General features: G+C 37.2%; 1 protein-coding gene across 1 annotated transcript in view; it reads left to right on the top strand.

Annotated features, from left to right (window-relative positions):
- The window catches only part of LOC18783576, an 18,894-nt gene extending 6,243 nt beyond the window's left edge, over positions 1 to 12,651 (top strand). The window contains 8 exon segments of the mRNA XM_020560088.1: positions 9,036 to 9,667; positions 9,711 to 10,338; positions 10,815 to 10,964; positions 11,060 to 11,244; positions 11,393 to 11,603; positions 11,725 to 11,962; positions 12,104 to 12,254; positions 12,332 to 12,651. Coding sequence (XP_020415677.1) covers positions 9,036 to 9,667; positions 9,711 to 10,338; positions 10,815 to 10,964; positions 11,060 to 11,244; positions 11,393 to 11,603; positions 11,725 to 11,962; positions 12,104 to 12,254; positions 12,332 to 12,637 — 2,501 coding nt within the window. The 3' untranslated portion in view covers positions 12,638 to 12,651.

The following is a 14,830-nucleotide window of genomic DNA, read 5'->3' as shown; positions in this document are numbered from 1 at the left end:
AAAATCGCACGGGTTGGTGACTCAGTGTACATCGTTATACATAGAAAATCCAGTTGCAGGTGCAAATACCCACCGTGGTTTGGATGGCCCAAAATGACCACACACACGCTCATAGAAATAAAAATAAAAAATATATATACATAAAAGGTTACACTATATATATATATATATATATATATACCGAGAGCTCCCATTGAGGGATCCCTCAAATAAGCTTATTTGAGGGATCCCTCAATGGAAGCTCTCTGTATATATATATATATATATATATATAGTGTAACCTTTTATTTATATATATTTTTATTTTTATTTCTATTAGCGTATGTGTCGTCATTTGGGCCATCGAACCACGTGGGTCTTTGCACCTGCAACTGATTTTCTATGTATTACGTGTACACTGGGCCCCAACCCGTGCGATTTTCAGCCCTGCATTTCGCGCTTCGAATGATGTCCACCTCTAACATTGCTTTCTAGTTACAACAAATGGTCTCTGACGTTATAAATTCTGTTAAGTGTGATGTGGAAGATAAGTGGAGTCCACATGTCTAATCACATTGTGACATGTGGATAAAAAAATAATGAAATAAATTTTTAGTCAAAATTCCTTTTTTTTTTTTGCAATTTTTCGTCCCCTCTTCCTTACTAGGGGGTAGATATGGTTCGAGCCGACTCGGTTTTGGATTCAAATCGGCTACAAAACCGGTCCAGTCGTAAGGCCAAATCTGTAATCAAAATCGAACAATAAGGCCCATTTTGATCAAAATTGGTAAACTGGGCTTAGGTGTTTGGGACGGTCATATCTCATTTTCGGCTAAGGCCCAATAGTTTTAATAAGACATTTTTTCTAGTAAGAAGGCTAGAAGAATGATAGGTTATAATAAGAGGGTTCTTAATAGCTGTCAAATTATTATCGGACTGTTGGATTGAACCCCTTAACATAACTCCTCATTATAGAAGCTCCCTGTTTTCTAGTTTGTAATTTTTGCAGTTTTAAGGCCCAAATTTAGTAAGGCAGCAAATAATTCAAGCCACCCAGTTTATAGGTTTTTCTTACTGAACCTGATATAGATTCACTATTTCATATTGCCATTAGAAAATTGAAAAATCCACAGCAATCACAACCTGGATATCTGTAAAGTTCAAATAAAGACCAAAGAAGAAGGCTATAAGCTGCAAAGTTCATAGTTCAACAATGTATATCATTCATCAACTTCAACTCTTTTGATCAGTACATGTAATTGGTGCATCTTTTCCCCTTTTAGCTATTTAAAAGGATAGTCACCGTTGGATCTACAATGTATGTCTTACAAGGTTGTATTTCATGGGGGGTAAGGTTGTTGAGAGTGTTTGTCCCACATTGAAATGTTAAGGGACCTAGCCTGGGTTTATAAGGAGTTGGGCTACTCCCCCCATTGCCAATTGTTTTTGGGGTGAAACCTCAACTCCCTTCATGGTATCAGAGCAAGGCTTCACGTGTTGGGCCCAATGGTCACACGTGCTCCCACGTCACCCAATATGTGTTGTCCACGTGTTAGGCTTGAAAGTTCGCCACATGTGCGGGGGCGTGTTGAGAGTGTTTGTCCCACATTGAAATGTTAAGGGACCTAGCCTGGGTTTATAAGGAGTTGGGCTACTCCCCCCATTGCCAATTGTTTTTGGGGTGGAACCTCAACTACCTTCAAAGGTTGAGCCTAATCTACAAATGCATCTATTTTTAATCAGTTATCATATCCGAATCGTATTTAGACGGTCAAATTCAACTTATCAATCTATATCTAGTAAACATCAAATTTGCATCGAAATCAGATTATTTTCGTCTTCATTTTAAATCTTTCCATAATAACGAAATGATAACGCTAATCCATATGTTTTTTAACAGCTTACAAATATGAGTGGGCTAAACGTTACTTCACTGGCAAACAATGCTGGGCCAAAAACCAACAAAGAAACGTAAAAGGAAGAAGGAAAGAAGAACGTCGTCAACAGTAGGGTTCGAAGCTGCATGACCGAAGCCCAGCCCAACAGAAATGCGGTTGCCTCCAAAAATTTCTCAAAATCTCAAAAATTGAAAGCAAAATAACTGAGAAAAGTGCGAATATTGAGCTGCACGTAAAATAGATGAGACACAGTATTTAACGAGGTTCAGCTATGCCTACGTCCTCGGAGAGCAGCAGTAGTAACTTTTCCACTATGTAAAATAATAGGGCTACAACTTTAGTGTTTACAATATATGTGGCTCACTAACTTTTCTCTCTTGGAGAAATTTCTCTCCACTCTATTTTTCTCTCTACTTACTCACCCTCTTTCTTCCTTCTCTTCCTTTCTTTCTTTCCTCACTCATTCTTCTCTTCATTTTGGTGTGTCTTACAAGTGAATGAGCAAGCCTATTTATAGGCAAAGTAAAAGGCTTCTAATGGAGACATAATGATTTCTCCCCAACATTATAATTTCATCTTTTGACTAATTATCCCACTTCTAACGCCATCATTCCTTCTTTTGACTTCCATACTCAACACCATCATTTTTCTTCCATCATTTCTCTTTATGTGGGCTTCACCAATATTATTTACAACACTCCCCCTTGGAGACCACAAATGACATGTCGGTTGCATCATTAAAGATTTGCTTGGAGAAAACCCAATGAGGTAGAAAACTGATGGAATGAAGAAGATTACAGTAATCAGTGCAGCATAGTTCTGGATGCTCCCCCTGATGAATATCTCCCCCTGATGTCTTCATGACTATCTTTTGGATGAGAATCTTTCGGAGTGAGTGGAGGATATAGCCATTAATAATTCTCGTAGTTGAGTAAGTAAATATATTTCCAGTGAGCTATCTCTATGTAAATCATAGAAATTTTCAGAGTCTGCGTTTCTAACAAAACTTGGGCTATTTGTAAGTTCACTTGAAAGAATATGCCCGTACATGGTGTTATGCGGAGATAGCATCAAATATACCTCACATCATCCCAAAATGATGGTGATGGAGTTGAGCCATATCTGGAAAATATGATGTCTGGTCCAATATACTTCTGAAAAATCATTAAAGTGTCCAACGGATAATCCTCATAAAAATGCTTCAATACTTTCTTAGTATAAGCAAGAATCTCGTTGGCATAATGCTCGATCCTTAAGTCGAGACAAATATTTCTTGAACTCTTCAGAAGCTTTAATGTGTTGCAATCACATTATAATCAATGTACTCACTGAGGTAATTTATGCATATTAATATTGAGTACAAATTTTGTGCTTCAAGCACATGTCCTTTAGGGACTTGCTTTATGCAATGTCAATCCTCTCAACGGATTTTGTTTAAAAGGGATTAAACTTTATGACACATTATATAGCTTTAACCCAGCTATTTATACATTTTTAGGAAATCGCTTCTGGCGATATGCTCCGTGCATTTAATAACCCTTAAAGATAATATGTTGGTCTCCGTAATTGTGTAATAAGGGGGCACAATTGAATCTGTAAATATGGAGAAAACCCAACATTCCTTGTTTCTGCCAGAAACAGTGTGTCATACAAAGTAGGTATATTCCCTTTTATTCCGAACACCCAAGTATAAATTTCAGTATTAACATCTTTTGGGGTTCGTACTGTGGGTTTGTTAATTCACGTTCATTCTCATCTATAATGGAATTACCTCATTCCATTTTGGCCAATGATATTGTCGACATTTAATAATTGAACGTGGTTCCAATCAACACAGCCCATTGATGATTTGAGTAGCTACTCCAAAATCAAAAATTGTCATTCATCAATTCATGATCCCACCATTCTCATGTGCATGCGCATGCATCAATTATAAGCATTTATTTGCCTTTGGGTACCCAAGCCACTTCATGGGGCTTTTATTATGTGAGAATGTGGATTATAACCTCCATTGGAGCGTTATTTAGCAGTAAGCCGTGGATAATCTCCATTTAGGGAGTTGGAACATTTAGAACCCATATATCTGTCATGCTGAAGGCATGCCACAGATTAATACATACATGTCAATTAATTTCTGGGACCTTAACCCATATTATGGGACTTTAACCCATATAATTTGCTACGCATTAGGCGTGCATAATATCAATATTGACATGTCAAAGGATTGTTCTTTCGGGACTTCAATCCACATCATTTGCTACGCAACAGGCGTGCATTATATTGATCACTGCTATACCCATATTCTGTTCTTATGGGACTTTAATCTGTGCAGTGTATTATCAATGTATCCAACTTGCAATCTGAAAAATTTGCATTAATAATTCATGGATACATACAAGCCATTCTTTTGGAACAGACTTATCTCCCCATTTGGTTACCTTTCAAGATAAAATATCAAATAAGTATATAAGCATAAAATAACACAAGTATTGCTTACATCCTTAGGTGGGAGAAACTTTTCTCAAGTATCATTCAAGCTCGTATCGGCCCAGTAAATATAATGTAGCCTTGATGATCTAGTTATATCCTGCAAGAGCAAAAATCACAACTCTTTTGCCTCTGTTAAAACAAATAAACCTCATAGTTAGGATCACTTCATGGATTCATTCTTCAGATGTTCATTCTAAAGAAATAAAATCTCTTATGAACAGAGAGTTAAAAAGGAGAAAAAATGCAAAAATAATGTGATATTGATTGCAAGAGAAGGTAAGCAATCAAGGAAGGAAGCTGGTGGGAGCAGAGAACAAGCTCAGCAATCAAGGAAGGAAGCTAGTGGGAGCAAACGACAAGCTCTCATTTCTTCTAGTTTAGAAGAACTTCCGGAGATTAGAGCATAAGGTTGCCTTCACAGTTCCCTGATGTGGCGAAAACGTGATCAGGGATAGTCTCGCTTCCTGAATGGATGATCAGAGATAGTCTTGCTTCTCGGGCATATTGAGTGCTCACTGATAAGAAAAACAAGTAGATATCGCATCACTAGGTATGGAGAAAACTGGATGTCTTCTGCAAAGAAAATTTCGTTAGTAACACATTTATACACAAATAAGAGGAATAGGTAGAACCGGTGAATTTCAAATTAACCATAGGAAAATTGCGAGATTCTCGGGGTACTTTTGAAAAAGTAGCTCCGTGAAATCCGCAAAGCAAGATCGGCTTTTGACGAAAATAATACTTTGAAAACGCCGAAAGTGCCGACAAACATTAATGGAGGCCACGTGAAGTTTTGGAATCTGGGAAAGAAAAAGAGAATATGGGGATCCGAAAAGATATTGGGATCCTGAAAAACTGTAGCCATATTTCCTCCTATAGATATTGCCTTTGCAAAACTTGATTGGAGCAACTGCGTTTCAACTTAACTTCCTTCATTTTCTGAAACTTTAGTTTTCTTAAGACTTTCTTCGAAACCTTCTTAAAAATGGCTTCCTCTTCTTCCTGCCCAAATTATTTCAATTTGAATGATACTCCCACAACAGCCAGTGACGCCCAAGTTTGGCGTCCATCCTTTGTATCCCAAAATCGTCATCTCACAGTTAATGATTCTGTGATGATGAATGATGCTACTGCTGTCATAGTAGCTAGGAATTTCATTACTCCATTGGATGAAATGCTGTTAACAGGGAGGTCTGAGGAAGAGGCTATTGATGACTCAATGGCTTTTAGTATTCAGAGTGCTGCTTCTGTTTCTAACATGGCTGATCGTTGGCGTGCCAGAGCAAACGAGGTTCAGAATTTAACAACTGAAAATTCGTCTCTCCAAAGAATGCTTCATGAGTCTCAACAAGAGGTTGAGAAACTTAAAGGAGAGAATAATGCCTTGTTGAAACTGGTGAGTTCGTACTCTGTTGATACACTGAGAAGGCTAGACATGCTGCAGGTCTCCAATGAAAGAATTTTGGGAGACCACGAGAGGCTCATGGCTAAACTTAAGAGGCGTCGTCCACTTCCTTCAGAGGCTTCCAGAACATAATGTATTTTTATAGATTTTACAGGGCCTGCACCTTCATTGCCGGTGGAAAAAATCTATCTGTTGTATGTTCATGTTATAATAATTGCGCACATTCTTAAACTTGCACCTGTGGTTTTTACGTCTTTTCAAAATGACGGTTTGGAACCTTGTGCCTTATAGGTTCAAATAACCACATCGACTCTCCTAAATTTCATATTTCAACGTATGGAACTTTTGGCCTGGGCTAAACACAAACTCAGAATTTATTCGCCCTTTTCAAATGGACATGAAATATGAATTGAGTAAAAGCTACGATAATATCGCAATATAGTAGTGAAGAGCATTAACTACTATATACCCATAACCTCAAGTTCGGGATTTCTCATATATTTGAATCCATGTGCTTCCGGCCCAGATATAACAAAATATGTGGGAAGCCTCAATTCATCATTTGAGGTTTATACTGATATTATCCATTTCACGGTGTATTCTTAACAACCGGAATTCACAAAATATATTTCTTCCTTGAGGTGTCGATTATAACAGAATCGAACTTTATTAAATTCATCATTCTCTTATGCCAAAGAAATATGTGGCGTACCACAATTTGCAATAATACCTCAAGGGTTGTCCATTTAATTGTTGGAACTTCAGGTTCTCAACACTGTTAGATTTTGAACCTCAAGCCAAAATCACATATTCTCATGGTATGGACATTTTTACAATTTTCTGTACATATTTCTAGACTTCAAGCCCTTACATAATTGTCCATATCTTGAGGAACTTCTGGCATCTCATTTAATTGCTCATCCATGAGTTTAAGGAACTGCAGGTTCCCTTTTTGAATAGTGACAGTTTACCCAAAATGGTAAATATTTATGCATACATCACTATTCATGTATACGACACTATTCATATATACAGTACATTTGCCAATACAGTTATTTTCATGTGTACGACACTATTAACCAATATAATACTGTTACATCATTTAAGGAACCCCAGGTCCTTATTTACATATCAAGAATCAAGGACCCTCAAGTCCGATCACATGTTTACAAATATAGTTCTGGAGAGACTGCCAGCTCTCATATCAATATCATCATCAAGGATCTTCAAGTCCTGATGTAGTTGTATGATGAGGATCAAGAAACTTCTGGTTCTGATTTGTATCTTTGTAAAAAAACTCATCATACCACACAATTAATCCATAAAATAAATTGCTTGTAAATTAAATTATTGGTAAATGAATTGCTTGTATGGACGATAAACCCGCACCATACGTTAAATAAAAGTAAATGTGCGGTAAAGTAAATTCATAAAGTATGAGGGTTAATTCCTCATCATACTTTAAGTAAAAGTAAATGTGCGGTAAAGTAAATTCATAAAGTATAAGGGTTAATTCCTCATCATACTTTAAGTAAAAGTAAATGTGCGATAAAATAAATTACTTGCTATATGGATGTTAATTCCGCACCATATCTTAAATAAAATTAAATGTGCGGTAAAGTAAATTCATAAAGTATGAGGGTTAATTCCACATCATACTTTAAGTAAAAGTAAATTTGTGATAAAGTAAACGTGCTTGTATGGGCACTAATTCTGCTCCATACATTTAAATAAAAGTAAAGGCGTGGACGATAAACCCGCACCACCCTTTTAAATAAATACTGTTGTATGGGTAATAAACCTACACCATACAGTAAATAAAATAAATGTGCGGTAAAGTAAATTTCATAAAGTATGAGGGTTAATTCCACATCATACTTTAAGTAAAAGTAAATTTGCGATAAAGTAAACGTGCTTGTATGGGTAATAAACCTACACCATACAGTAAATAAAATAAATATGGGGTTAAAACCACCACCGAATAAAATAAGAAAAATGTTAGTATTAGTAACGGTCTCCCACTGATAATATGTTTAGTATTACCAATGGTCCATTTTTGTTAGTGGTTAGTAATAGAAAAGTGAATAAATATAGCATATTATATTACTATCAACTTTTCATATATATATATATACAATGGTTAGTAGTATAAATAATAGTGCAGCACAAAAATTATACCTGAGAGCTTCTCGTGCTGATAACGTGTTGTAAAATAACTGAGATATGTGCGAATATTGAGCTGCACGTAAAATAGATGAGACACAGTATTTAACGAGGTTCGGCTATGCCTACGTCCTCGGAGAGCAGCAGTAGTAACTTTTCCACTATGTAAAATAATAGGGCTACAACTTTAGTGTTTACAATATATGTGGCTCACTAACTTTTCTCTCTTGGAGAAATTTCTCTCCACTCTATTTTTCTCTCTACTTACTCACCCTCTTTCTTCCTTCTCTTCCTTTCTTTCTTTCCTCACTCATTCTTCTCTTCATTTTGGTGTGTCTTACAAGTGAATGAGCAAGCCTATTTATAGGCAAATTAAAAGGCTTCTAATGGAGACATAATGATTTCTCCCCAACATTATAATTTCATCTTTTGACTAATTATCCCACTTCTAACACCATCATTCCTTCTTTTGACTTCCATACTCAACACCATCATTTTTCTTCCATCATTTCTCTTTATGTGGGCTTCACGAATATTATTTACAACAATTTTCAGAGGGAAGAAAAGCCAGCGATAATGGGAAATTTTGAAATATATGAAGTAGGACCAAAGGAATTTGAGACCTTGAGAAATTTACAAATAACAAAATGAGAGGAAGGGAGATAAATGAAAGTGAATCAGTGGACAAAGAAAAGATGCAATAAAACCAAACTCAGACGACCTTGACTCCACATTGAGCCAGCTACTACTATTCAATCATGCAGCTTCCTCTAAAGTCACATGAAAACATTGAGTGATTGCTACAGGAATAACATTTTCTGCTTTGGCTGGTATATCAAGTGTTTGTTCTAGGTGCAAATTGCAGAGCACTGTTGGCGTAAACCTCACATTTTCTGATACTAAACAAGGGAAACATATGAATGTTGATACGACTACCAGTAGACTCCCTCGAGCCAAGCACATGTGTTTGTCTCCCTGTATTATGTTTATTTCCAACCTTTCATGGTTTGCAAATCGCATGCTATCTTCCATCTTCTCCTCCTATGCGTTACTCTTGTTGTGCTTTTCTCACCACCTGTTTTGCTCTGCTACTGCTAGAGATACTCTAACGTCACTCGACGATCCAATTAGGGACGACGGATAAGAAGGTCTTGTTTCAGCTGGAAGAAGATTTGAACTGGGATTCTTTACACCATCTACAGAAGCAGGAAGGTCTGGCAATGGAAGATATGTTGGTATATGGTATCATCAACTGAATCCAAGGACAGTTGTATGGGTTTTCAACAGAGATACGCCAGTTCCTGCCAATTCCACTATTGAAATCAAAGAAGGTAACCTCCATGTGTTGAATGCAATTACTCGAGAGTCTTATTGGTCACCAAAGTTTGGAGTCTCCTCTTCTGCTCTCAAACCGATGGTGAAGCTCATGGATTCTGGGAACCTGGTGTTAAGTGATGGTGACGATCCGTTGGCAGTGAATAATATTTTGTGGCAGAGCTTTAAAGATCCAACTGATACATTCATTCCTGGGATGAAAATGGATAACGACATGGAATTGACTTCATGGAGAGGTAACGACGACCCACGATTTGGGGACTTCACCTTCAAACTAGATGTAGCAGGAGACAACCAGAATCAGTATGAGATCACAAAATTAAAATCGATTATTTACTGGAAAAGTCGAGAACCAGCAATTGGTACATCTGTCATCTCAGATGAAATGCATCCAGCAGTTGCTTACTTATTTCAGCCAGAGTTATTTAAAAAAAATCCAGAGTTATTTAAAAAAAATAAACTCCGGCGAAATTTTGCAATCTACAAGTCGGAACTCTTCTCATCATAAGCAAATAGCAATTCTGCCACGGACAGATTACAATGATACAAGATTGGTGATAGATTTTAAGGGGAATATACAGTTTTTGTTGTTGAGTAAGAATAAGTGGACTACGATATGGTCAGAGCCAAAAGATCAATGCAGTGTGTTTAATGCTTGTGGGAACTTTGGCAGCTGTAATATGAATAATGGGCAGTCACAGTGCAAATGCTTGCCAGGCTTCGAACCCCAGTCTCCAGATAAATGGAATTTTGGGGACTTTTCGGATGGATGCAGAAGAAAGTTCCCATTATGTAGCAAGAAGGAAACATTCTTCACTTTAAAGATGATGAAAGTGGGAAACCCATACATACAAAATGATGTTAGCAATGAAACAGAATGCAAGAACACCTGCCTCCTCAACAACTGCCAGTGTAATGCTTACTCATATGCTGAAGCTGGTAAAACAAGTGGAGGGAATGCTTCTACTTCTAAGTGCTGGATATGGGACTCGCAGAATCTAGATAGTCTTCAAGAAGAGTATGCTGACGGCCGAGAGCTCTCTGTTCGCGTTGCCTTGGCTGATTTAGGTATTCTACTTCTCTGTTGTCTTTCACTTCTTCCTATGTTCGTACACAATCATATTGGCTATTATTATCTGCTAAAGCTAGCTAGCTACAGACCGAGGGGTTACCTCAGTGGTGAGGTCCCATTGCAATGCAAACTTTCGATGGAATGGCTTTAACTTGAATTGTATTCAAGGTGAGAATATCATGATAGGCATATAATTGCAATGATGCATGTGCCTCTTGCAAATTCATATTTCCTATTGAGATCCAGCAGTGCTGCCAAAGATATGATGGTATTAATTAGCATCGCTAAGTAAGGAGTGTTTTGATTGTGATTTAAAATTTTTCCCATTAGCTGAACCATTTTATTCAGATTTTGCTAATAAACTGAAGCCAAGTAGAGTTGGACTGAATCCAAATATTTATTGGCTTATTATCACTGCATTATGCCGTTTTAAATGATAGCAAATAACACGTACATTGTCATTGCTTTCTAGTTGAAGAGCCATCTAAACCGCCACTAGAAGAGCATTCAAGAAGACAAATACCATTGTCTCTTATAGTTGTTGCAGTGCTTGTTAGCATCATTTTTGTGGCATGCATCATTTCCATTTATATATGGAGAAGAAAGATGACCAGTAAACGAGGTAATCACTTTGCTATATGCACCACATGCACAAACAGACATCTGCAGAATTGTTTCTATTGAATGAGAACAAAACTCTTCAATTCCATGTATTAGATCAAATAAGTCGAGGACAGTTTGATAACGAAAGACAACTCAAAGAGTTGATAGAGACAAGTGAGTTCAAGGAAGAAGAAGGCATAGATGTCCCCCTTTTCGATTTGCAAAGCATACTAGATGCTACGGATAATTTCTCAGATGCAAACAAGCTTGGACAAGGGGGCTATGGGCCTGTTTATAAGGTAATTTAGGAAGACTTGTTTGCCATTTCTTAGCAACTGAATCACTTTAGCAATAATTATTTTTTTAACCCGTGAAAAAGAATTTGTCATTAATTAATGTTCATATATTCTTGTTAGTGTAAATTTGTCTAAGGGATTCTGTTGCCAGGGCAAGTTGCTTGGAGGTCAAGAAATTGCAGTAAAGAGGCTATCAAGGGTTTCAGGACAGGGCTTACAGGAATTTAAGAATGAGGTGGTGCTGATTGCCAAACTTCAACATCGAAACCTTGTTAGACTTAAGGGATATTGCATGAAAGGAGAAGAAAAGATTTTACTCTATGAGTACATGCCCAACAAAAGCTTAGACTCCTTTATATTTGGTTCGTTCCTGGTACTCGTTTCAATATGTTTAAGGCACAAAATATTGTTTGTTTGGTTGACTAATTGGTGATCTATCAAAGCCACTAAGTCTTTCTCTAAATGGAAAATTTAACTTTGCAGATCGTACTCAAAAAATGTTTCTCAATTGGGAGATGCGCTTTAACATCATTCTGGGAATCGCTCGAGGACTTCTTTATCTTCATCAAGATTCCAGATTGAGGATCATTCACAGAGATTTGAAAACTAGCAATATTCTCTTAGACGAGGAGATGAATCCCAAAATATCTGACTTCGGCTTGGCAAGGATTGTTGGAGGCAAAGAAACTGAGTCAAGTACAAACACAGTAGTTGGAACTTAGTAAGTTTTGTGTGGAAGATTTATTTTCAGAGTGGATGTTTCACTCGTTGTAGCACAAATTACACAATTCCCTGACCCTTTTAGAATAAAGTTCTTTGGTTCTTGCATAATACCTGAGTGTTATAAGAATTCGTGATGCAGTGGTTACATGTCTCCGGAGTATGCATTAGATGGAACTTTCTCAGTGAAATCAGATGTGTTTAGCTTTGGTGTGGTTGTTCTTGAGATAATCAGCGGAAAAAAGAACACAGGATTGTACCAATCCAAAGAAACTTTCAGCCTCATAAATCATGTAAGTGCGTTGAATCTTTCATATCCGTTTAACCCCATTTTATAGTCCACTATTTTTTAATGTTAAAATTTTCTTAGGCATGGAGATTATGGACAGAGAACAAGGTGTTGGATTTAATGGACAATAATTTGGATGAAAGTTGCAACAAAAGTCAATTCATCAAGTGTGTAAATGTTGGGCTCTTATGTGTACAAGAAGACCCTGTTGACCGTCCCGCCATGTCAAATGTTCTTACCATGCTTGACAGTGAAATTGCAATCCCTCCAACTCCCAAGCAACCACCTTTTGTCATGAGGAGAGGCAACAGCTCTAGCACAGCTTCTTCTTCTACTAAGCCAGAAACATTTTCTGAGATAACTACGACACTAGTAGAAGGTAGATAATTAAAGCATGGTAAGAGGCTGTAATTAATCCTTTTATAAGTATACTTTTTTCATCTCTTATTTTTCTCTATATTCAACTGTAATTTTTCCTTTGTGATACTTAATTGATTAAATACTTTGGTGGATAAGTCTATGCCAAACACGGTAATTGTAAAAGCCCTCTCTACTATTATGTTGGTCATTAAAATTTGACTTCTTTGTAATGTGACTTGGATTGGATTCATTGTGTGTGTGTGTGTGTGTTTTTTTTTTTCCTTCGTGGATTTATCAGTTGACTGAGTCAGTTCAAGGTTAACATACATGCACTAAGAGGTGGAGATCAAGAGGCTGAAAGAGGAGAGTGTTAAAATCACTAGCCTAAAAGTAACCAGCAATCACATAAGTGAGTTAAGGCCAGTTTAGATAGGATAGTGAACTTGCGATACTTTAAACCATCGCCTGTATAAAAAAGAAAAAAAGAAAAAGTAAACATCATCAATAAGTAAGGCAACATGTAAACACGTAAAAGCAGTACCAAAAAGTGAGAGTAATTTCAGAGGCACATGGAAACTAGACTGAACAACACCAGGTTCCCAGAATCCATAAGCCTCACCGTCAGATTTAAAGACTTGGGTGTTTGAAGCCCTGTTGACCAATAAGACTCATCAGTAAAACTATCCAACACTTGGAGGTTACCTTGTTTTTTATTATTGCAAAAACTCAAGTTCTAGTTGAATTTACAACAACTAGCTTTTCTCTGTTACCAACCCAAACAACTGTCCTTGGACTCAGATTGTGATACCAAATGCCAACATATCTTCTGTCAAGGCCAGAGCTTTCTGCAGAAGAAATTAAAGGGGTACTAAAGAATCCCAGTTCAAATTTTCCTCCAGCCGAAACAAGAGTTTCTGATTCGAACGTTGTCTCGAATAGGAGTGTCATATGTTAGTGTATCTCTAGCACAGCAAAAAGGGTTGCCATAGCACAACAAGAGCAACCATGCTGACCATGTAATGCTGCAATTTGATCTTGCAATCCTCCTTCTTCTTCTTCTTCTGCAAACCATCATGAAAGTTGGTGTTGGCATGAGCCATAATTCAGGGATCTCGTGATCCTTGAGTTTATGATGTAATTCACGTTACCTAATTAGAATAATTATCCAGTTAGGATTCCTTGTAATTAGCTAATTACTTTTCCTTGTAGGAAAAGTCAACTTGTACTTGTATATATATATCCTCCTCTTGGAGAAATACAATATCAATCACAATTATTCAGTTATTGTTTAGTTTGAGTTGGTATCAGAGCTGGTTAACCCCGGTCTTTCAAACAAAAATACAAACCCTACCCATCGACATCCTATAGGACCGAATACAAGAAAAAATAAACCCAGCTGCCGCAAAACAGCAGCTAAGCCCTTGTCCTCACAAACCTAGTGCAGCAAAAGACTCCTACAACACCAACCCATCCAAACTTGTTATATCTCCTCCATGGCTTTCAAAGATACCCCAGACAACATCACTGCAGCCGCAAAATTCATCTCTTCCAGTGCTTCAGAAACCCTTCAAAAATCTTGACATGATGCAACCAATTGTTACAGTTCGCAATGATACTTCTGCTGCCCTAATTACCATACGGTTGAATGGAAAAAACTATAGCACTTGGTCGAAGATGATGTCAGCCCAAGGAAAAAGAGGTCATATGATAAGGAAGTTGGCTCAAGTGGAGGTAGACGCTTCGGGCTTTGATTCCTGGTGTATTGAGGACTTCATTGTTAAAGGATGATTGATAAGAACTATTGAACCTGATTTGGTAGAATTATTTTTAGATCTACCAATAGCTAAAGATGTCTGGGAGAGTACAACCTAGATGTATTATGACACTTATGATGAGTCACAAATTTATGAATTACAATGTAAAGCAACTCGTATTACTCAAGGAGGTCGCGATATTGCACCCTACTTTGCTGACCGTCCAATCAACATGAAGTGCTCTGATAATGTGAAGATTCGACAGGTTGAGGTACAAAAAGACTGTATTTATGATTTTCTTGCAGGTTTAGATGATGAGTTTGATAAAATTAGAAAAGCTTTGTTGAGGTTGAGTCCGTTGCCAAAATTCAAGGAGTCGTTTGCTTTTGTTCGTAAAGAGACCCAATGCTTGGAGATGATGCTCAAGAAGGATGGAAAGACTGAATCCTTTGTTGCAATGCTTTCC

The sequence above is a fragment of the Prunus persica genome, chromosome G3, assembly GCF_000346465.2.
Source record: "Prunus persica cultivar Lovell chromosome G3, Prunus_persica_NCBIv2, whole genome shotgun sequence".
NCBI lineage: Eukaryota > Viridiplantae > Streptophyta > Magnoliopsida > Rosales > Rosaceae > Prunus > Prunus persica.
The sequence above is the reverse complement of the archived record's forward strand: the minus strand, read 5'-3'. Positions and strand labels throughout refer to the sequence as shown.